The sequence below is a fragment of the Epinephelus moara genome, chromosome 23, assembly GCF_006386435.1.
Source record: "Epinephelus moara isolate mb chromosome 23, YSFRI_EMoa_1.0, whole genome shotgun sequence".
NCBI lineage: Eukaryota > Metazoa > Chordata > Actinopteri > Perciformes > Serranidae > Epinephelus > Epinephelus moara.
In genome coordinates, this window is record NC_065528.1 from 29,323,954 (window position 1) to 29,348,946 (window position 24,993).

At 40.3% G+C, this 24,993-nt stretch overlaps 1 protein-coding gene across 3 annotated transcripts in view; it reads right to left on the reverse strand.

Annotated features, from left to right (window-relative positions):
• Positions 1–24,993, reverse strand: part of sfmbt2 (Scm like with four mbt domains 2) — a 93,529-nt gene that overhangs the window by 52,371 nt on the left and 16,165 nt on the right. For all 3 annotated transcript variants that reach the window (XM_050036290.1, XM_050036288.1, XM_050036289.1), the window contains exons 2-4: positions 22,677–22,857; positions 20,477–20,571; positions 8,782–9,022 (exon numbers count right to left, since the gene is read on the reverse strand). In XM_050036290.1, coding sequence (XP_049892247.1) covers positions 8,782–9,022; positions 20,477–20,571; positions 22,677–22,767 — 427 coding nt within the window. In that variant the 5' untranslated portion in view covers positions 22,768–22,857. The remainder of the gene's footprint in view (positions 1–8,781; positions 9,023–20,476; positions 20,572–22,676; positions 22,858–24,993) is intronic.

The window sequence follows — 24,993 nt, forward strand, 5'->3', positions numbered from 1 at the left end:
CTAACATGCTAACTATTATTTTTATGTCACTAGTCACTTGAAACAAATTTAGGACGATAGGAGACAGGTTGAAATAAACCGAAATTTCCCTTTAATATATTCGGCATTGTACTTGCATTTGACCATGTCGTCGAGCTAGTTTGCTGTCTCTGTCAAGTAGTTGTCCAATCTCTCGCTTATTCAAAAGAAGGAAACGGCACTTCAGAATAAAAGCCCTGTGCCAGAAATTCACCGTACTTAAAAATAAACTGTGACATGTTCACAAGTCACTTCTGGTCCTTTCAGAATAGACCTGGGATCCACCAGTTGGGAACCACTGATTTAGTGAGTCATTGCTGTGTTTTCAGCAGCTTTTTGGGCACCGAACGTGGGTGTTTTGTAGCAATCAGTTGCTGCTTTTCCAGCGCCAATAGTATCCCAAAAATCTTTTATTTTTATTTTTATTGAGACATTGCTGCTTTTCCAGCGAGGATAATGGTGAGAAATAGCTGTTTTAATGCCTCTAAAACGTGTCCTATGTGATCAGGGCCTAATGCTGCTGTTTTTTTCTCAATGAAGAAAATATATTTCAGTAAAACAAACAATATCCAGTAGTATAGTGGAAGTTGATGAGGTGGGTGTACTTCTAGGTAGATGGGTAGGTTACCAGGCAAGCAGGAAGTGGGTATACTCTCATATATATTCCAGTGGCTTTGGGCTGATATGTGGGTTTACTAAATTATTGAGTAATAATTCTTTTAAAATCAGAAAACACTTTTGTTTTAATGTTAGAATAATATAAACCTTATCATAGACATTCATACATATTTCATTTGTTGTGTTTTATACACCTGCAGAATATTCTAAACTGATGGAGGGTCATGTGATCACTCAATCAGCTCTTTCCCCTGCAACATATGTTTGTACTGTACGCTGCTCAGATTACCTGCCAATGTTTGTTTCCTTTTTATGCATGTACGCTTACTATAAATGTTTCCCTGTGATGTCCATATGGTGTTTTTCATACGTTACAACACATATCATGAGCGAAACTAAGCCTGAGTTATGGTGGGGCGCTCGACAGAAAATAAAGAGCCGTGCCATGTTTTCAATTTATGCTTCTGTGAAAGGTTTCAGTCCATCTCCATGGTAACCAGAAGTTGTCCTCCAACTGGCTTGTTTAGTTATTTTATTTTATTATATCATCCCGATTGGTATACATATATATCCTTCTGACAGCTGCTTGTTTTACGTCTGTATCTGTGCTACTTTGTTTCCTTTTGCAGTTTGATAATGGAGGTGTTTGATTAAATCAGTGAGCTAATTGAAGGGATACACAGATTTTCAACCAGCTCTGTGTCAAAACAACGAGGGTGGTGTGTGTCTCAGCAGTCCCTAGACACGAGTATTATCCGCCGATCGATGTAAATGGTGTCATTCGGCAGAGTTTCATGAACTATCGGGGTCTGCCCATCAGTCCGACAGCCCATTATTCCAACAACCCATTGGTTCAACATCCCATTGTTCCAACCATATTAAACCCATTGTTCTGAAGTCCCGTTGTTCCAAAATCATCATGATGCCCTGTGGTTAAGGTCTGGTTAGGTTTAGGCACAAAAACCACTTGGTTAGGGTTAGGAAAAGATCATGGTGTGGGTTAAAATGAAAAAGAAAGTGGCAAACACATAAGCCGTGAGCCTGCTTCGCCTCAAGCCTTTCCGAGCTGACCCAGAGCTGGTCGCGGCGCACCGTCAAGGCAGAAATACGCCCGCCGGGAGCCGTTCAGCACCGCAGAGAGCTCCCCACACAACCCCAACCCCAGAGTTAATAACAGGAGGTTATGGTGTTTCATTCTCTCCTCTCCCTATGACACTTGTATCTCGACCAGTAGCCTACTTTTGTTGCATTTGCTGATCCTCTATGGTACACAAATACAGTATAGCCTAGTATAATCACATATCGGAACAACAGGACGTCGGACTAATGGGATGTCGGACCAATGACATGGTCTATGGGCTATCTGGGTTGTTTCTCGAACTACAGGCTGTACTTGCACATTTTCGTATTGCCCGCCACCGTGGACACAAAGAGTACAGAAGCAGATCAAGAGACAAATCCACCCCTACCTACAGTATTTTTAGAAACATATTCTAGTGCCGTATTTACCTGGAATAGCGAGGGTTTGTGAACAGTAAGTTTGCGCCATACTGTTTCCTGCACAGTGAAAGCCGAAGGAACTGCGCTGATCAAATATAAACCTTTTTCCTGTCGAAAATATGTCATTTCTGTTGAGTGATACTCATCAAAAATCCATAAACTCAGGCTTAAGAGTTAAACACCATGGCTGATCATTCTGCCTCAGAACTGCAGAGTACCAATGACAGTCTCAAAAAAAAACATTCAGACAACCAGGGTTTGTTACATCACAAACTAAAGGACACACTCCCATCAACACCCGAAATGAGGGCTATTGGAGGAGAAGTAGGTGTAGCTGAATATCAGTATTTTCCAAATTCATTTTCACTTTCACTTGAGCTGAGCTGCTAATCAAGAACAAGGTTTATCTAACATTAGCAGCACATTATTAGCTGTTTGATAACACAGTCGAGCTGAAGACTCGTGTTAGTTATCACGACTGGCAAGCTGTGGTTTGTGTGTTTGATCAGCAGAGAGGAGGCGAGCAGGTACGCTCAGGCTGCAGGCGAGCGGCTGGGCTGATTTGCATATTCATAGATGTGTACATACTGAATGAGGTGAAGGGGTAGAGTTGCATCTAATCCATTTTAAGGCATGAAGGGATTTTTTTTTCGTGGAAACAGCTTCTATATATTATATTTCGATGATGAGAGATGAATTTAATCGATGCCATGGGAAGAACTTTATTAAGAATCGTAATATATAAAATATTATTATGGTTCCTATGAATCTATTTGGAAACAGAACTGTATTTATTGTACATGAATATAATTTGTAAGAGGCTGATTGCTTTCAACTGTTTAACTCCTAAATTTTCACCAGAAACAATCTGATCATTTGCTTTGCTGAAATTATAAAGAGTATATCTATTTTTTATTTCAAGAAAACTAGTTTATTTATTACTCCTTTTATTTTTTTAACACTTCAATAAACAAACTCTTTATTTCAGAAAACTAGAAAAGACTTAATTAAAGAAAACACACAGTAAAGCAACATGACTTATCTCTGCAGAGTGTAAGCATTTTTACAACCTCACACCTGAACAAGTCCTGTTCAACACGTTCTCAATTTGTCAATTTGTCCCAACTTGTCATAAACGCCACTTCGTCAGTGGCCCTATGCTTTAAACCATGACGCCCTAGGTACCCCCAGGGCTTGACGCTAACTTTTTTCCCAAGGAGCACATGTGCTCCTAAGTTGAAAAAGTAAGGAGTGCACAAAGAACTTTAGGGGCACAATGTAAATTGATCAAATAATGTGTTTTCCGTAATAAACGTGATGCAAATAGACATTTACAAGCAAAATTATTTAATGAATTTGTATACAAAATGTACAGAAAGGTAAAATCATCAAGTTTTGAAAAAGTATTGCAATTTAATTTTGTCTTTAATGTTATTATCTTATATTATCTTTGCAATATGATTATCTTATATAATGTTATTACTATCCTAAAACATTCTCCAGGTCCTCTGAAACTCTGCAGGACTTATTTCCACCCAGCCGACAGCCTGATCGTGGAGAACAGTCCCTAACTGCGGGGAGAACGGAGCAGGCTTCCCTGGAGGTCCGCCGCTTTTCCCGGTCCCTCTTCTCCGCCACACTTTGACTTATTTCCACCCAGCCTACAGCCTGGCCGTGGCGAACGGTCCCTAACTGCGGGGAGAACGGAGCAGGCTTCCCCGGAGGTCCGCCACTTAACCCGGTCCGTCTCCTCCACACTTTGACTTATGTCCACGCTGCCGACAGTGGGACTTATATTCATTGTGCCGACAGTGGCTTGGACCACCCATAACCGTGTCACACAGGGAAGAGGGAAGGCGGCTGGAGTTCCTCCAACATTTGCGGTTAGATTTTTCATATTATTTTCATCATATTTTTTTATTGACAAAAATATAGGCTGCTTCGGCTGATTTTTTTATGCGCACATGTGCCCCTAAATATTTTTTACAGTTCGCACACACCTATTTTTAGTCGCAAATGCGAGTGAAACGCTCGCACTGTCGAGCGCTGCACCCCTCTGGTGTCAGATTTGGACGTTCAGGGAGGGTGTGTTAGGCCCAATCCCATTTCTACCCCTTAGATCTTCCACTTGGTATTGAGTGCCCTCGTTTGTGAGATAACCCTTGATGAGGGAAGTGAGAAATATTATGGTAGAGATCTTTCCCTAAGAAATGAGACACCACTTCGTGTAAATCGGTGTGGCCGACATGCAGGCATACATCACGCATAGTAAGTAAGTAAGTAAGTAAATTTTATTTACTGTGGCAACACAAGATACCGGTAGTCATTCAGGTTTGAAAATGCCGGCTCCAGTGCTTGTGTTGTGGTGTGTGCTATGTTTATTCTTCTCCATCTGATGAAACAACGGACAAGAAATGCTGAAAACAGGAGGCGCCTACGACGTCTTCTAGTTCTGATTGATTTTGTTCAGGTAAGTCGATTTGTTTAAATATTTTGACGCTGCGTTCAGCCGAGTTGCTGATGAGTTTACGCTAGTCCAACCATCTGTTGTTTGCAGTAACAAATTGTTTTCCAAAACTTGTCAAAGTTGCTGATTTCGCAAGGTGTTCTGGGAAATTTCATCTTCCACTTCGTTGAAAGTGTGGGTCAGGGCTCCCTTGGGATCTAGGGCGGGTTTTAAGTGTTGGAAACCACTTCCACTACCTCCATTCTGTTTTGGGACACCACTAGCCTAAACGTCAGCGCGCACAACCAAGTGCAAGTGGGTATTTCTAGGGGAAGTGTGGGTATTGGGACAGGCCCTTAGTTTCTCCTTGGTACATCACAACAGTGTCTTAATTAAAATTAAAAATTAACTTCCATGTTCAGGTTTTTGTCACCAAAACTACTTTAGGTTGATCAAACAAAACTACTTGGTTTGGTTCAGAAAAAACATCATATTATGGGCTAAAATAAGTTTGTTTGTTATGTAACTCAAGTAAGTTTAACAACTATGTCATGTAACCTATGTGACATGTCACGTGACAACTTTGTCATTTTTTTATCCTGGACCCTATTTCCACATGTCAAAGAGGCTGATGTGAACAACAATTTTTGGTCCAGTATTGACAGAGCGGGCAACGGTTGGCAGCCGTAGGACGGGGTGCAGTGGGAGCACATGGGGCAACACAGGCTCAGATTGTTATAAGTGTCTGAAGTGTCTCTTTACCTTTCAGCTTACGTTAGCTGAAGCTATGCTATTTTGTGACAAAGTACAGATTTAAGATGATGTTTAGTCGAGGTGCTTTGAGGCAAGTAGCAGATACACACGCCCGCGATGACGTAACTATGTTAACGAGCATTTAAGCAACACTTAACTGCAACTTGGCAATGATGTAGCTGGTCACGCTGTTGCTTTGTTGTTCATAGTGTGAACACAGCGTAACAATCTGAACTCTTAAATAGATGTGATGAGATGTCTTGACCTGAAACAATTAGTTGATATTTGCTTAATAATATTAATTTTTAAAGGAAGATGTCGTAAATTCACAATGTTTGCTGGATTTCTTTATCTTCTGTGATCTATTAACTGAATATCTTATTATCTCTAATCTTTTGGCGTGTTGGTCGGACAAACAACTAATATGAATATGTCAACTTGGGCTTAGGGAAGTTGCATTTTTTGCCATTTCTCTCTTTATTTTGTGAACAATTAATTAAGAAAATAGTTGACAGATTGCTTGATAATAAAACTAAATATCAATTGCTTCAATCTTCAGTCAAATCATGTTTCATGACTTTGAAATTCAAATTGAAACAAACAAAAGACTCCACTGCAGCACTGAAATCAATTCAGCCAATTCAGATAAATAATCCACTGAGATGTGAATACAGACGTTTTATGAGCTGCCCGCTGCTGCAAAATGCAAAAGAGGAAGTTGGTGAAAAGGCCGACGCTGAGTGAAAAGGACATATGGAGCTGGTGTGAGGGCGAGGACACCCGCGTCAGGTGGAAACATATCCAGGTCGTCTCCACAACAACGGAGGCACACGCGATCCATCAGCGGGGAAGTGTCGAGAAAAATAAATGGTCTGAACGAAGCCGGGGAGGGTGAGTCATCTATCTGAGGGCGCGAGGGCCCGCTGCAGGTGGAAATGTGTCTGATGGTGAAGTTGTGATATTGTGAAGGGGACAGAAGGAAGAATGGCTGTCGTAGAACCTGAGAAGGACATCCTGAAAAAGGTTCAGGTATAAAAGATGCTCTTGGAGAATAGAGACGGCTGTTGTAGAAAGGAGGCGACCATTCTTTTGTGGAGCTTGACATGTGTCAGTTAGATAAATGACAGGAGGCGACCTTGACAGTCAAAGCACTTTGAGGGAAACCTGTCCGTCCGCTCAGTTTATGTAGGTAAGGTAGGAGGTGTTCACGTTTGTGTGTGTGTTTGGTCGGACTTACACTTCCAAACAAATGTAGTGAATCAACCATGAGCTGACCTTTTGTGCTAATAACCTTCTATTTTTTAAAAGGGTCCTTTCATCCCATAGATTTTAAGTTTAAATTGAATTTCTTTATATGGAGGACAGAAAAGCCTTAGAAAATACATCTGAGACATGGACAAAGCCGGCAGCATATCATGAGGCACGAGAGTGTTCATATTTGTGTATTATCATTGCAAAACAAAATAAAGTTCGGGCCTAGAGGTTACGGCACTGACCATGAACTTCAGTGTTGCTGGTTCAAGTGCCTACTCAGGGCAACAACAACTTTATCTTGGGTGTGTCAGTACAATGGACAACCAAGAAAGGACGACAGAGGAGATACCCATACATCAATGCAACTGGGCTGGACAACCACTAATGCCTGGTACACACTACACAACATTTCTGTCCGTTCCGACAGTCACTATGTCACATTATGCGATTGTGGAGTCATAAAATCGTGCCGTGACTTGGCCGGCCGACAGACATGACACACTACACGACGATCCACACCAATCATCCTTCACGACGTGTGTGATGTCATCTGGTTATTTTTGTCCTAATTTTATTACTTTTACTATCATTTCAGTCACTGTGTCTGTTCATGTGCCAGGTGAAATGTTGTAGTAACGTAAAAAGTGCCAGCAGATGGCAGGAGCTACATTTGAAGTACCGTACACAAATGTGCCAGTCACTGAATCCTCCACAACAAGTTCCTGTGAATGTTTCACAATAAAAGCCTTTTTGGAAAATGAAGGGATTCTCTCAACCGAAGCTATAAGGGGCTTTTAATTTGAAACAGATACAGGAAGTGTTGAGTTTGAAATGACTGGCAGTACTCACTGAGTTGCTAAAGTGCCTCTGCTGTTTCACACCATCATTTTTCCCTTTTACTCTGTGTGCTAACGTCCCTCGAGAAAATATCTCAAACCCTGGGGTGTTGTTGACGTACAGTTGTCTACAGCAGCAGATCGCTCTGTGTTCCTATTGGTCAAAGTGACGGCTGTGACGGGAGCAGTCATGAACGACAAAAAGAAAATCAAACATGCTAGATTTTCTGTCGGGATGTCTTAAGCGTCCCAGACGTGGCGTCAGTTGTCGTCTACTATGACACACTACACAAGATGAAGCGATGGATTATCTCGTATGACACTCATTGTTGTTCACGATCCGAGCAGACACTGTACGACGTTGCGTCGGGCTAGGATCGGGCTGATATTGTGTGCTCAAAATGCAAAAAATTACTTTAGAAAATGAATAAAAACAGCAGCAAAGGTTTCAGTCCTTGTGCAGCACTGATGATAGTCAAGGACTGAAACGTTTGCTGCTGTTTTTATTCATTTTTACAACTATTTTTTGCCGTTTGAGCACCCTTCCGTTTGTGCACGGATGCCCTGAATAAATTGACTTTTTTTGCATTGATCTCAGTCTGTAAACTTTTTTGGTGGCAGTCCAGCCCAGTTGCATTGATGTGTGGTTATCTCCTCTGCCAACCTTTGTTGTATGTCATTCTCCATTCTCCTAATACAACCGTGATTCCAAAACACTGTGTTAAATGTAAATTAAAACATAACGTAATGGTTTGTAAATCATTTTCAACCTATATTCTATTAAATACAGTACAACAACAAGATTTTCAATGTTCAAACTGATTGAACTAACATGATTGTTTCCTGTAGCTACACACCCTTTCTGAATTTGATGCCTGCAACACGTTCCAAAAAAGTTGGCACAGGAACATGTTTACCACCGTGTTACATCACCTTCTCTTTTACAACACTCAGGAAGCGTTCGGAAAGTGAAGTTTTGAAAGTGTAATTTCTTTCCCAAGATTCACAAACGGGCCCCCAAAATCTCTTTAAAATTTAAAGGTAGATTAGTAGTAGAGTAGAGAGTAGTAGAGATTAGTGTCTCCATACAGGAAGCGTCTTGAAGCTGAGCAAACACACACTTCTCCAACATACATGTCAGACAGCGTTTTTAACACTATTCCTGTGTCATTCCACTTTATTGCACATAATTTTGCGGATTGAAATGTTATAATTTCTGGGTTAGGGTTAGAGGTTAGTGAATACCAATGTCTGGTGTAAATTTTGCCTGAATTGGCTGATACTGATCTAACCTCGCCGTGTGTGAGTAACAGACGAGGTTCAGGTGAATGTGTGCATCACAGTGTTTCTTCCTACCTTCGGGGGGCATCAGGGCCTTGTTGTTCTGGGTGCACCAGCCCACCGGGTGCAGCTCGGCCGTCATGACATCACACCAGAAGTCGGCCTTACGGTCCTCGCCGTAGCCACTGAAACGCAGCAGCAGCAGCTGGCCGCACGTGGTGATGATGGTGGCCACCCAGTACGTGTCCGGGCTGCTCTTATTGGCCACTTCCAGCTTCATGCCGGGCTGAAAGCTGCTCTGCAGGCTGATCTCCACCTGAGAGAGACACAAATGTTTTAGTTGTCTTTTCTGTAGGTTTTAATAACATGTCGAGGGTTGACTATGATCACTGAACTGTGCACACACAACCAGAGTAAATGTGGCAGGTCAAAGGTGAACCAGGGAGGAAGTTTATGGACAGATTGAGTAACAAGTTTGATGTTTGTTTTGGTTTGTTTGCAGTTTGTGTGATTGCTCATGATCTGTGCTCTAGCGGACTCCATCTACTGTTGGTGCCACGTCTACATGCACTTCTCGGGATCCAATTTGGTGAGTAAATGTTACCAAAACCAACAGGAGTCATGGCCAGACTATAAATATTTGACCCCAAAATGTTTTTCTTGATAAAAATAAAGTGTTCATGACTAAACAAGGACCAGTCAGAGTTGAAGTTCAGAGATACTCATCCTTGGTTTGTTTATATTGAACAGTTAAATCTCAGTCATCAGCACTGTGTGGGTGTGGTGTTATCAGAACTGATTGGCATGACAGTGGCCTGATAGGAAACAGACGTCAGGCTGAAAGGGGAACTCCACTAATTTCACACATAAATGTCACTTTATGGGAAAACATAAACACGGCCTGTGAAAACACTTGTTTAGTGTCTTCTGCGTGTCTGAAGGAGCTTTGTAAAGGCTGAGAAAAGAACGCTGATGATATCGACGGGGTCAACTTGTCTTGAGCTTGAGATTCGGAATTAATAACAGAAAGCCTGTGTTACAAGCTGAGAGCGTGGCGACACCGACCGCAGCTGCATTTTGAAAAATGTGGGATCAAGTGTTTTTGGAGCTCGAATCATACTTGTTCTCGAATTTGGCCCTCTTTATTTTCTAAGCTGTCCCTGAACTTGCTACAATACCTCTTAAATTTCAAGGAACTAAAACAGTTAAGAAACGCTTGACACATGTGTCACATCACTGCAGGTTAAAGGATAGTTCACATCTTTTGAAGCTGAGTCAGAATCAGCTTTACTGGCCAAGTGAGAGAGCGCGCTCTCAATACATACACAGAACTGGGGTTGTATGAGGTACTTATCCATAGTCAGTGTATTACCTACAGTTGATGCCCAGTCAGCACAACCCCAGTTTGGAGAAGCAGTTGCACCACAGAAGCTAAGGGATGTACTGCTGTGGATGGGGCTGCAGCAAAACGTATTTAAGCCACCTAAAAAACTCAATATCAGTTTATCTTTACGCTATATTTAGAATATTTTCTCCACAAAACCGCCAGACTCCATTGACTAAAACTGTAATTTTAGCTCGCTGAACACGGGAGCTGCTGGTCGACCGCTGCCTCGATCGGTTAGTTTGTTTGTGTTATCATGTAGGGTTTTCATGGATAAAACGTCCAATCTCTTCCATGACTTTTCAAGGACTCATGATACAGATTTTGTTTTTTCTAGCCCCACTTGTCGGGCATTTTTCAAACACTTCAGATCTCAAACTCTGTTACTATTCAAACATAATATCAGCTAGCTGGCATACAGGAAAGCAAAGACGAACCCAGGGAGAAGTGGATGAAATGTACGCAGTGGTAAATAAAATGTCACACATGCAAGGATATTGGAGCGATGTAAGGTCGACAGCTACAGAAAATTAATTTGCCGTTATGTTACATTGCGTGGAAGCTTACCCACAGAAGATTATTCTAACAATTTTATTTTACACACCAAAATTAAATGACCTTTTCAGAACTTTCGATGATTTTGTCTAATTTCATGACTTTTCCAGGCCTGGAAAATGTGATGGTCAAATTCCATGACTTCTCCAGGTTTTCCCTGACTATGGGAACCCTATATTGTGTGGCTTTGGTGACTCTGTACTAGGGTTGTCATGAGAACCGATACTTCGGAACCAAGTCGATGCCAACACGCGAAAAACAAATCCGTATCTGTTTTTTTTTTTTTTTTTCTTTCAGTACCGTAAGTACCGGATACAACTTTGCCCTCAGTGGGCTGTGTCAATTCCCGTCGGAAAATCTGAAAAGTAACTACTAAAGCTATAATCTTTTTGTTTGTTTTGATAATGAACACGTTCCTTTGCAACACAGACATTTCTATTTCTTCATTTTGTGACCACAACACCAAGCCCCCCGCTCCGGAAAAGATTTCAGATTTCAGGCACACAAATTTTCCGTGCTCCACATTTCAGGCACAAAATTTTTTCTTGCTTTAACCCCTGCAAATGTCTAGTCTAGTCAGTGGTGAGAAGCAAGACTCTTCCATTAAAGTTAAGTGTTGACAGAGAAACATTTACAGGTGAGGTTTAATTAACAACAAGAATAATCAATGAGCCTGACGACTCTTAAAAAACAACCAGAACTTAAAGCTCTGCACCAAACAACAGCCTCTGTGCTTGTCCTTGTGCACAGAGAGCGATAAATCTGTACGACAGTGAATGCAGCACAGCGTAATGCGTTTCCACCATAGCCACAGGCTGCTTTACAGTTCTTGAGAACACTACAAGCCCAACAGGATGTTCACATTCAACACTCACACAAACGCACACACTCACGATTGAATGGAAAAAGCCAACATCTTAGAAATAAACACAATACAAATGGCCCTGTGACTTCCTGCTACAACAATGCAAACGTGCTGTATCACTCTGACTCGGCTTATGTAAGAGAGCTACGGGGCAGCCTTGGCAGTGTTTGTGTGTGTGTGTGTGTGTCTGTGTGTGTCTATGTGTGTGTGTGCAGGCCCAAGAGAAATCACTGTTTCAATTTGTCCAGGCACACAGAGAGGGAGAGAGAGATGAGGGCTGCACTTTACTGAATCACATTTTTCTGAGGAATTCATGGTTTGTTTCCCACTGACTCAATCCACTTACCAACAAAGCAATTTAGCTTCCCAGGAGACCTCGCCTGCTCCAAATCACCACACAGACACTTTGTCCGACATCGAGGCTTGCTCATGAAAACCCACGTATTCTTAATCTCGCCCTTATTACCATTCATCGCTCTGAGTGATGTAAGGCTCTGAAACACAGACTCGCTCTTTTAAACCTTAAATTACCAGCAGACACGTCTCCACCTTTTTTGCGGCCCGTCCTGCCGGCAGCTGTGAGCCTCATCGGGGCAGACAGCTGCTCCACACGGTCAAACACAGAGTCAGCTGAGGTGGATAAAGGCCTAGCATCCAGGATCAACTCTGCTTGCCCATCTGGCTATCTCCTGTGATGTAACATGTTAATGGAGGCAAAACCTGGTTTGGTGATAGGCCGAGGGTTTTGGGTGATTGCTAGCAAAAGGTGTTCGCTGATAATGTTCTAATTAATATGCTAACATGCCATAAAATACACTTAATGTTCCCAGTAGTGCTGGAAAAAGTATTCCAGTCCAGTCGCCAGGACATGTTGGCATTGTATGTTTCTGCAAACCGTGACATTTGTATGTTTCATACATATCATATTAAAGTTTTGACATAATATATGAGCTGACTTTGACATCTGTAGGTGGAGGAGATGGTAGATGGCATGACATTAAGGTGAGACGTCTGCCGAGCTGCAGATCTTGTAGACTGTTTGAGACCAACAAACAAGCAAAACCCAGTTTTTGATTTAGCCAGTCACTGCTGTGTTTCTGCCAGCTTTTTAGGCTCCAAACGTGTATTTTTTTGTAGTGACCCATCAGTGTGTTTTCATTGGCTCTTTAGGCTCCAAGCCTGTGTTTTGTAGCAACCTGTCTGCGTGTTTTCATTGTCTTTTAGCAAACTATGGGTGTGTTATCATCAGCTTTTTAGGCTCCAAGCGAGGGTCTTTTGTGGCACCCGTTGTCATGCTTCCATCAGGTTTTTAGGCTTCAAACATGTGTTAGTTAGCGACATGTCAATGTGTTTTCATAAGCTTTTTAGGCTCAAAATGTTGGTGTTTTGTAGCAACCTGCCAGACCTTTTTAGACTCCAAACGTGTGTGTTTTTTAGTTACCCGTCTGTGTGTTTCCCTCAACTTTTTAGCCTGCAGACGTGTTTTGTAGCACCCAGTCAGTGTGTTTTCATCCATTTTTTAGGCTATAAACATGGGTGGTTTGTAGTGACCCATCAGTGTGTTTTCATTGGCTCTTTAGGCTCCAAGCCCGTGTTTTGTAGCAACCTGTCGGCATGTTTCCATTGTCTTTTAGCAAACTATGGGTGTGTTATTATCAGATTTTTAGGCTCCAAGCTAGGGTGTTTTGTGGCACCCGTTGTCATGCTTCCATCAGGTTTTTAGGCTTCAAACGTGTATTAGTTAGCGACATGTCGATGTGTTTTCATAAGCTTTTTAGGCTCAAAATGTTGGTGTTTTGTAGCAACCTGCCAGACCTTTTTAGACTCCAAACATGGGTGTTTTTTAGTGACCCGTCTATGTGTTTCCCTCAACTTTCTAGCCTGCAGAAGTGAGTTTTGTAGCAACACGTCAGTGTGTTTTCATCCACTTTTTAGGCTCTAAACATGGGTGGTTTGTAGTGACCCATTAGTGTGTTTTCATGTGCTTTTTATGCTCCAAAATTGTGTGTTTTGAATGACCTGTTACTACGTTTCCATCAGCTCTTTAGGCACCAAACATGGGTGTTTTGTGGCAACCTGCCAGAGTGTTTCTTAGACTCCAAACATGGGTGTTTTATAGTGACCCATAAGTGTCTTTCCACCGGCTTTTTAGGCGTCAGAAGTGGGAGTACTGTAGTGACCAGCTGGTGTGTTTCCATTGGCTTTTTAGGCTACAAATGTGTGTGTTTTGTAGCAACCTGTCAGAGTGAATCCATCCACTTTTTAGGCTCTAAACATGGGTGGTGTGTAGTGACCCATCAGTGCAATTTCATCTGTTTTTTTCGTCTTCAATCGTGTTTTTTGTAGCAACCAGTCGGTGTGTTTCCATCAAATTTATAGGCTCCAAACTCGGGTATTCTGGCGATTGAGTATTCAGATCCTTTACTTAAATAAAAGTGCTAATACCACACAATGAAAAAGTATGTAATCAGCATTATTTTATAAGTTCATCATATGTTTGTAGCCTCTCTGCCCTGTGAGAACAACATATCTCTAAAAAGTTTTCACGGTGTCATAAAAACAGGCCTGTTTTCAGCTTTGTGATGATGTATTTTCCAGCTGATCCAAGAGGGCTTATAAAGAGCTTATTTAGCTTAAGAAGTAGGATCATTTTCTCAAGACATAAAGGAACACTTCATCCTTCAGTTTATCACAAACAGTCAACATCAGCGTGATGAAATTGATTTGACATTGAGATCTGAGACCCTTTAAAAAAAACTGTTTACATGCAGTTGCCACAAACACTAAAGTTCTGCCTCAAATACTAAAGTAATATTTATGATTTCTGATCAGTCTCTTCATGAAACTAGTTGAGTTGTCTTAACATACTAAACTCCCAAAGTAAACAGCTGTAATACAAAGGCGCTGCAGCAGTTAATTAACACTTGAACCAAACTTCACTTGCATAACACCTATCATGTAGGTTAGTGTGCTTTACAGGTGACTGAGAGGCTAATAATAACACTGTACAAATATAAACACTCAAACAATGAGCTAATGCCAGCCGAGCAAAATCCACTCCAGCTGGCAGAGAAACAAACGTCTCTTAAAGACACTACAGTTCAAAGTGTCTTTCAATGCTGCTCCGATTTCCAAACCTGACTTAAGGTACCAAAACAATACTTTATTTGAGACCTCAGTTTGCTGCGTCTAAACATGTTTTTCTATAGAGAACTTTCTTTTATCGCACAAATGTCTTCATTACTCAACACTGTCTCTCAGTTAAGAAATTGTCTGCATTGTACGCATCTGCAAACCATAAATACATCACACTTGTACATTACATATCATGTTAACATTTCTATTTCTATGAGCTGACTTGACATCAGTAGATGGAGGGGATGGCGAATGGCGTGAAACCAAAGTGAGACGCCTGCCAAGCTGCAAACCACTGTTTGAGACCAATACACCATGAAACTGTCGAGTCATCGCTGTTTCCAGCAGCTTTTTAGGCAACAACAGTAGGTGTTTTTTAGCGACATGTCACTGTGTTTTCACTGGGGTATAGTGCCATGAAAAACAGAAGTTTTTTACAGAGACTTTGCTGCAATTCCTGCTAATATGGAGCCATGAAACGCGGTCAAGAAGTTGCTGCATTTCCTGATGGTATAGATTAGGGGTGTGCCATATCATCTTGTTCACGATAATACTGCCATATTTTTTAATATCATAAGAAACATAAGAAACACAGCCCTAATCATCGCCAAGAAGACAATCCTCCTACACTGGAAAGCTAGAAACCAATGAAACATTCCACAATGGAAGAACCTGTTAATAGACCACATCTCATCTGAAAAAATGGTTGCTTCTCTTAATAACAACAGTAACCATTTCAACAAAACCTGGTTTACATTCGCAAACAAACTCACCTCTGCATTTGTCTGACTTCCTTACCTCAACATGTCTTCCCTACCTCTGACCCCTATTACCCCTCCCTCCTCAGCTGAGACTCTTTACATGTAATTATTCACCTAATCAATCATCCAAACATCCATACCTGCACATACGCACACACACTCACGCACAAACACATGCATACCATTCACGACTTTTCTTTTTTGTTATTATTGTGGTAATATGATTATCATTATGGCAATTTTTTTACATATACTGTATGTATATATATATATATATTTTTTTTTTCCTCTCTCTTCCTGTTTCTTTCCTTTTCTTCTAATAATCTATTATTATCATTTTTATTTATTTATTTTGTTAATATTATTATTATTATTAGTTATATTACTATTATTTATTATTATTATTATTTTATTCCCCCTTTTTTTTTTTTTAACCTTAGTCACATAGCATATATACTGTTATAGCCTACTATATTACATTATGTTTCCACTGCTCTCCATCCTTTTCTGTTTCTATTACCACTGAGAGGGGCAAAAGGGCTGTGCCGCCGGCGATCTGGGGGGAGGGAGAATAACAAGTGTCTGTGGGGGTGGGTGGCCGCTGGCCGCCCCCTCGCCCGCGGGGTTGCTGGGTCCTGCGACACCCCGCAAACTTAAATTTATAAAACCTATCTAACTTAATTTAATACATTCAACTTCCTATAGCCCTACTCTTTTCCCTCTTCCACCCTCCTTCTACCCCATATTTTTATTGTTATTATTGTTATCGGCTTTGTGATGGCTTATATAAATGTGGAATTATTTTTATCAATTCTATCAGTATATAAATGTGGAATTATTTTTATCAATTCTATCAGTATAGCTATTACTATAGGTATCACTTTCATAACTATTATTACTATTATTATTATTATTTCATCATTGTTATTGTTGTTGCTAGTACTATTATTACAGGCCTATTATTAATTTTGTATGAATATGATTACTATTACCACTACTGCTCATGACTCCTCAACACAACACAAAACACACACTCAAACACTTGTGTTGCTGTTGTTTCCTTTTTATTTCTCTTTCTTTCTTTCTTTCTTTCTTTTTTTGTTGTTTGTTTCGTTTCTTGTTTCTTGTTTCTGCTTTGTTTCGTTTTATTGTCATTTGCTTGTTTGTGATTCTGTCTACTATACGTTGTCACTTGTCTTGTTCATTCAGCAGCACAGCGTCTCTCCATCTCCTCTCTCGCTGTGTCGTCGAGTGATTTTGTCATAAACCTTTGGTGATGTAAACCTGTGTGACGCTCGCAGCTCGACAAAAAACTCCATATATGTGACTGTGTGATAGTTGTGGTATCATAACAGCCTGTCACAGGTTACAGCGTGATGATTAGAGGAGAAATGGCAGAGCATAAAGGTCCAGGTGGAAAAACAACAACTCAATCATTTAGGATTTTACTAAAAGAAGGAAACCACCTGTTGATATATATATATATAGATCCCAGGGGACATTTTTTGTATTTGAGAGCTGTTTAAATGTGTAATTTGTGGTAGATTTTTTTGAACTATTAATATTGTAACAGAATCTGAATCTCACTCTGAGTTACTGTTGTTGTTCACAAACTAAAGAAATGAGAGATTGTTTTTTAGTTTTTACTGAATATTTTAAGCAAACTGTAAAACAATATTTTGTTACAATACTGTTTTCTCAAATTAACAATAATATGTCATATCGTCAAGAGTATTGTCATCACAAAAATACCTTGAAATACTTTGGTGTGTTTCCTGCCAATAAGGAGCCACGAAAAGCAGGTACTTTATTGATCTTTTCCTAACCATTATGAAATGGTTTTTGTGCCTTAACCTACAAGATGTTTACCACAACTTTGTTGAAATGTTAAGTTTCAATGTATCCACTACATAATAAACGTAATAAACAAATGTGACATATTTGTGGTCTTCAAAAATATACGATGCCAACATTTATTCTGGAAATGGGATTGATTAAACATTTGTACTCTCCAAACTCGGGCTGGAATTACTCAAAGTATCATCTAGAGACGACAAAGACGTGTACAGTTGTTTCCACAAGTTGAAGTACTTAACAGTTTATATCTGTTTTATGTTTTATGTCATAAAATTGGTGGAGTGCCCCTTCAGCAAAACCACTGTACAATAACTGCGCCGAAATAAAACTGTGTGAAATTACTAAAAAGTAAAAGATTTGAAGTCAGGAAATATCTGATTAGAGACTAAACCAACAAGACTGAAAATGAGACCATGCACTCAGTGCCAACTTCTGCTTCTTCAAAACAGTCAAATTGACATCTGGCTATTGTGAGTATGTTCAATAGACGTCAGCTTTGCCCTGGAAAGTAAATTCATCATCATCTTAGCACTGCTGCAGTTCTGCTGAGCTTAGCATAAAGAAGAACGACGTTAAGCGGAAAAACAGATTAGCTGATTCAGTTTTCTGTTTGGAAGAAAAACCCTAATTCAGTTACTCTGCACCCACGTATGTCGCTAGCATGTAAGAACAGAAACCCTTCCTCTAAAAACAAGTGTAAGTACAGAGATTTACTTCCACTCCTGTAGATGTATGAGATCTGTACTAGGCAGCAGCAGCAGGCAGAGATTAAACAGGTGAGTCTGACATGTTAAACAGTGCTGCCCAGTTAGTGAGGGCAACATGCAGCTCAGCTGACCTCTCAGCTGACCTGGACTATAACTGTCTGTCTGAACCAAGTCAGCTCGCTGTGCTTCACTTCACATATGAGATATGAATTTCAGCCCAGAGAATCAGAGCAGAGCACAGCTGGTCTGCAGGGTCACTGCCAAAAAAAAAGTACCTTTTCCTTTCTTGCACTATCTGTGTTGCATCAACCCTGATCATACTGATGACATTTCAAACAGGTTTTATGTTGTGCTCCATTTCTCTTGAATGTGATGAATCAGTTTTCTTGAGAATTTCAGCTGTGCGTCGTTTCCTGACTCAGATATCTGAGATAAAGATCAGGCCTCCTGTAGAAACACACATGGCTAACACTCAGTAATTTGGTGTAAGGTAACACTTGATGTCACTTTTGGTTCTGGCATCCTCTGCACTTACAAAGAAAATCAAGCTGCGATAATTTGATCATATCATGCTGTCGTTCTGTTGACCAAATTAACGATTCCTGACTTGTAATTAAAAACTTGCATGCAGGGCTTGGGCTACCATTAAGGACATTTCCCTGGTAAGTTTTCAGATAATTTAGGTTTAGCAATGTAGCTGATGTTTATTTTCTGCAACAATAACTGACACACTTTGGAGTCTGATCCCAGTAATTACCAGCTGCAACAACATCAAGTCGACTGGTATTGTTTTCACCTTGTGAGTCAGTGTGTGTGTCATCGTGGTAAAATATGGTCCTGGTTGGTTTTTTTTCTTGCCTATTTGCATCCCCTCTCTAAATTTGGATGTTTTTGCGGATCCATGAGCACATCTTTTTTTCCCTCAGCAGCAGTTTGCGGAGCTTTAAGTCATGGGGTGAATAACGGGTCAGTCGATCTGATCCCAGCTGATCAGATCACATCAAGAGATGAGAGGAGCAACTGCTGCAGAGGAACTTCTAACGCGATGAATGGTTAGGTTTGACTTTCAATGTGCCTTAAGTTCTGGTGCTCAGTGTGTGCCCACAGTATGCTCTGCAGTTTAAGACTGTGGAGCAATAAATATTCCAACAGCACTCCTTATGAACCGTCCAGCTCCAAAACTAGAAAATCGACATGTGGTGGCAGAAGTTTTAATAGATGAAGTGTGAGGGAAGCCCAGTAGAATTCATGTTTTCATAAGTGCATGTTAAAGTAAGAATCAAGTTTTTGTTACCTGAGAATGAGCCATTTATGTCTACATACAGAGCGGGTCCTCTTTCATGGAGTCCGCCATGTTGTTTCTACAGTAGCCCAGAATGGAGGAACCAAACACTGGCTCTAGATAGTGTTATTCACATTTTGGCTTTGGCCAGCATACTTCGTGGCACACTGGAGAAGTTTCAGTTCTGCAACTTCTAGTTCATCCTTGTATGAAAATAGACGTTTTTGCCAAATTTTAAGAAATTCCCTTGAGGTTTTCTTGAGATATCACATTCACAAGAATGAGAGGGGGCAAGGTCATAGTGACCTTGACCTTTGACCATCAAAATCTAATCTTTTTGTTCTTGAGTCCAAGTGGACATTATTGCCAAATTTGAAGAAATTCCCTCATGGTGTTTCTGAGATATTGCATTCACGAGAATAAGACAGACAAGGTCACAGTGACCTTGACCTTTGACCTATGACCAGCAAAATCTATTTAATTCATTGTTAATTCCAAGTGGACATTTAGGCCAAATTTGAAGAGATTTCCATCTCAAGGAATTCTTAAGATATTACGTTCACAAGAATGGGACGGACAACCCACAAACGTACTGCTTCCGGCCACGGCTGTCATCACCGTAGACACAGAAAAAAGCGCTGTATCAGAGACTAATAATAAAATAGACACAAATTTGAGACCGTTTTCTTGTTTGGACTTAGTTGAGTTGACCTTAGAAGCAGTTGTTGATTGTGATAATACTTTCAACATCATCACCCAGCCCCCAGAATATAAAATATGTGCCTCAGAAAAGTGAATAACCAGGATTTAACTGTTTGATTCACCTTTCACTTTTCTGTCCCTGTTAGTTTGGTGAAAATATTTAAAATGGCCTCCTTCAGCAGCACACACACACACACACACACACATACACACATACACATACACAGCGCGGTGCTCATTTGTATCCATTGTATTGTTGTCTTTTGTACCTCCGTAATTACCTTCAATTGTGTATTCAGCAACCAGCAAAGGTCGTCTAACAACTTGTGCGTCATGAGGGAACAAAGCCTATGAGAGCGCTCTATTGAGCAGCATTAGCGCTGTGATGTCACGGCCTGGCTCCCTCCAATATGTCGTTAAAGGATTTCTGCATGCCGTACTTATCTATGAGGCTGTATTTAAAGGATCACAGAGGGATGGGGGTTTTAAAGTGCAAGGTGGAGATCATATGCAGTCACTCACATGTTTGAAGGTGGTGTGAGGGGCAGCGTTAGCCCCCGTCTCCTCCATGTACTCCTCCCAATTAAACTCCGCCTCTTCCTCCATGGAGTCTGCATCTGAATAAATGAAATCATCCCTTAGTCGTTGCCGATATTATATATTTCATTTTTGGGATAGCAAACAGGTAGCAATTAAATGCACAGTCTCGATGCTTTGTGAATGTAGCTCATCTTTCCAGAACACAACAGGAAGTGATCAGTGTGTGTTTGTGTGCACGCCACTTTTACAAGTCGTCAAATGAAATGTCAGTAATGTTTCTGCTGAAGGTGAGAATTGTTCACTTTACCTATGGGATACTGATACAGTTGAGCTATTATGTGTCAGTTTTCTCTCTGTTGTATTTCTGTATGTGTGTGTGTTTGTGTTAGTGTGTGAAGGCTGAGTGTGTGTGTTGTGTCTCTGGAGACTCCTCAGTGTGAAGAGAGCGGGACTGAACCTGCTCTGGCTAATGAGATGTAGGAAGCTGATGTTCGACAGAGTTTGTTTCAATAGATTGTAGATGCTCTGCTCCCTTCCTCTCATGCACACACACACTTGTTAACAAACAGAGCCTAACCCTTAGCACCCAACTGTGTCAAACATTACACCAGTTACACACTCACTGCTGAAATTAACTCAATTTTCTTTTTCTGAGAGCAGTTGATCTGTTTATCTAGAATTCTGTTGATTCCTTTCCTCTGATTTGGCCTCATAGCCAATAAATTACAGAGCAAAAAGTAATTGCTAACAGCAATGTTTTAGACCATTATCTCTGGTCGATGTATGAAAATATGAAGGAAAACCAGGAGAGATGATGAGGCCTACAACCATTAAATATTTCACCCCACAAATGACTATTTAAATACGTCAATTACTCACCCTGTTGTATGCAGGATTTTGACGTAGAGCCTACACCGTACCCTACTGTTTGTCGTAGCCTGACGTGCACCTCCCCAGAAATGTAACTACACGTTGCAGCGACGCAGACCTCCTGTCTGTTTCTGTAATCTGAAACCATTTCCCTCAGTGGAAACAAAGCTTTTATTCACTTTAATTTCACAGATAAGAAACAATAAATTGTGAAGACAATAAAGCCTCCACAAAAATAGCATTTTAAGTCTTGTGTGTGATTTATCCTGGCTTCATATGAGCAGAGGAAATCTCTGCTAGCTGCTAGGCTAATTTATACAATGTAAAATGCCATAGGCTTGTGCTAATAACGTTAGCATGTTGTATTTGTTTGGAAAACGTGTTTAGTATAAGACAGTTGTTTTGTCAGTGAACCTTGTGAGTTGTAATGGAGCCGAATTTTGTAACGTTACCTTTGTGAAATGTTGCTGTTGTCCCTGGTTTCATATGAGAAGAAGAAAAGTCCGCTAGCTGCTAGGCTAATTTATACAATGTAAAATGCCATAGGCTTGTGCTAATAACATTAGCATGTTGTATTTGTGGGGAAAACGTGTCCAGATAAAGACAAGTGTTTGTCTGTGAATGCTGTGAGTTATAGTGAAGCTGATTTGTGTACTTGCGTTTGAAACTGTCTCTATTAAGCCATGTTTAATAAAGCTGACTCACAAGTATAGATCCTCCTTTATTGTGTAACTTTGCTAAATCCAAATTAACCCATTAAAACACCAAAGTCACACAATAACGCAAACAAAATAACCAACAGCTCCTGTGTTCAGCGAGATAAAATGACGCTTTTTGTCAATGGAGTCTGGCTTTGAAGGGAGTGCAGATCCATTTAATTAATTTGGTTCCCTGTCATAAAGAAATGACTGTTTCAAGTCAGTACTGAGCATACGACTGGATAAATGAGACTTGGATTATACTGCACGAGTTGTGTGAGAGTTTGTAAACGGGTGTTTTGATATAGTTTTGCTGTTGTTAAACATGGACCCCTATGACTTCAATTCATCAAGACTTTTATCAGTTTTTGGATTCTTCGTTCACCGTGGAGTGATGCGAGTAAAACAAAGTTTTCTTCACAAAAGTAACATAACACAAGTTGAGTAACTGATATACAAATGATCATTTGAGGGGTGAACTATTCCTTTAAGTATCTCAATCTATTGATAGTTCTTTCACATTTTTGTCCATCAATATATAATAATACTTCCTCATGTCATGAAACTGACCCGGTCACATTTACAGCAAAGATAAAGCTTAACAGCCTCCTCACCTGTTTTCACCTCTTCTTCTTTCCCATTGGTTGGACAGTGTGACTTCACCGCAGTGAGGGCCAACGGCTGCTCCTTGGCGAGAGACTGCATCCTGCAACTCCACTTCCTGGTGAGCGTTTAACCTTTGACCTGAGGTGTGTCACTTATTCTTCACTGCATCTCTCACTTTCCTCGACAGCCCTGGAACAGAAAAGACACAGAGAGTTAATGTGCTGATCTGTCAGATCATTTCCGAACTGCCCGTCCCTTCACAGCACCATAACAAAGACTGAAACTTCACTACAGGCCAAAGTCCTAAATACAAGACGGTTCTTGACAAGTTTATTTAGCTTAAGAAGTAGGAGAATTTTCTCAACACATTCAGCACTTCATCCTTCAGTTTATCACAAACAACATCAGCACATCTGGAGATACGTGGTTTTCACTGGACAGGAAGAGAATGAAAAGTTGTAATCTGAAAAGTAACTAAAGCTGTCGACAAATGTAGTGCAGTAAAAGTATAATATTTCTTCTGGTTTATTGGATTATGTCTAAAGGTACAAAAATTAATTGATTCAGTGAGTGCTTATTATTGCTTTGTTTTATCTGTAACTATTTACCTATTATTATTTTTGTAAGGGTGAATTTTTTTTTTTAATTTCAATTATTTAATTTGTGTATTTCCTTCTTGCCAAATCCTTATTTATTTATTTACCTATACATATACATATACATAAATACCTATACCCTTTTTTTTCCATTTATTTATATTCTTTATTAGTCTCGCTCACCAGATCTTTCTCAAGAAAAGAAAGGTCTGGCTGGGCCGACTCTCACTTTAAGATTGGAGAAAAAAACGCCCCGGCTGCTTGTATTTCTTTCAACCAATCACAATCGTTCTGGGCGGTGCCACAGCAACGGTGCGCTTGCAAAAATATTGCTGGGGGGAAACAGGTTTTGGTGTAACACGCCCACAAAAATATCACCTACAGGACGCGAACCATGGCAGAAAAATGGCTACATCCCCGCAAGATCAAACACCGCAAAAGTTAGTAAAGGACGTGTTGAAAACTGCTACACAACCGGAGGTGGTAGGGCGGGACTTCAGCGGGTGGCTCGTTCCGCCCAATGAGAGGCTGATCTATGCAGCAAACTTCCGCCCACTCACACTAATTTTTTATTAATCCCTGAGGGCAAATTTAATTTTTTGACTCCGTTGTCATATATACAACAGATCCATTTGAATGTTTTGTTACTTTACCTTCAAAGAAAAGGAAAATAAAAATGATATGGAACTACAATATGATGTAAGAACTGTGCTCCAATTTTGTTCTAAATAAAATTTAAAAAAAAATACAATACAAGTAAAAAGTTATGCAACTTTTTACTTGTACTTTATCTCAGTGGTAAATATTGTATTAGCAAGTGTAATAGCAAGCACTCAAGTAAGGTACCTCAAACTGCTACATAAGTTCAGTACTGAAAGGCAAAAGATCTTAACTTCATTATCCAAAAATTACTTTTGTTCATTTCTAGAATAATCAGTGGCCGCTCTGTCACTTGGACAAATATCCTGTGTTGTTTTTTGTTAAAAATAGTGAGTTGTCTTTGCCTTAACTAGAAAAGTTCTGAAAATCAAGGCAAAATCCTGCAACTTAACTTAAGGTTCTTTGGTGTTTTGTTGCGTTCAGAATGGTTTGTTTACCTAACAATGAGGTAACTCTTTTTGCAACTTGCAACATTAAGAGATAGGAAAACTAATATTGTAAGGTTTGATTTGGTTTTGATTCAATATAAATATTAGTTTACCCAATCTGATATAAATTGGTAATGTATCATCAAAAGATAATCAAAGTCAGAGAGGTTTACTACAAACTTAACTTGAGTTGAGAGTTTTGCCGCTCTGGTCTGGTCCAGTGTGCGCTCTTAAAACGGTTTGAGAAAAAGGTAAAGTAGCCTACATCAGCAGCGTCACTGCACTAAATCCACCTTGTATTGCACAGGTAATAACGATAGTTTCCTACAGTCCATGCACAATTTACAGCCCAGCCAAGGCCTACAACATGACGAACATCAAACTTCAGTAGAGGTGAGAGTGGCACATATTGAGTTAAGCGCTGTTTCCACTAATTACATTCGGTATAGTACCTTTGGAACCAACAGTAACCCTTCAGACATGGTACCTAGACCCTAGTGTTTCCACCACAAACAGTCCTCTTAAATGTGGGCGGGATTGTTGTCACTCACTGCTCCGTCCAGCACTCACTGTATTTCCTCCTTTATCAGTCTGCACCTCGTTTATCGTCCACAGAACGAGGCTGCAGTGAGAGTCTCTCT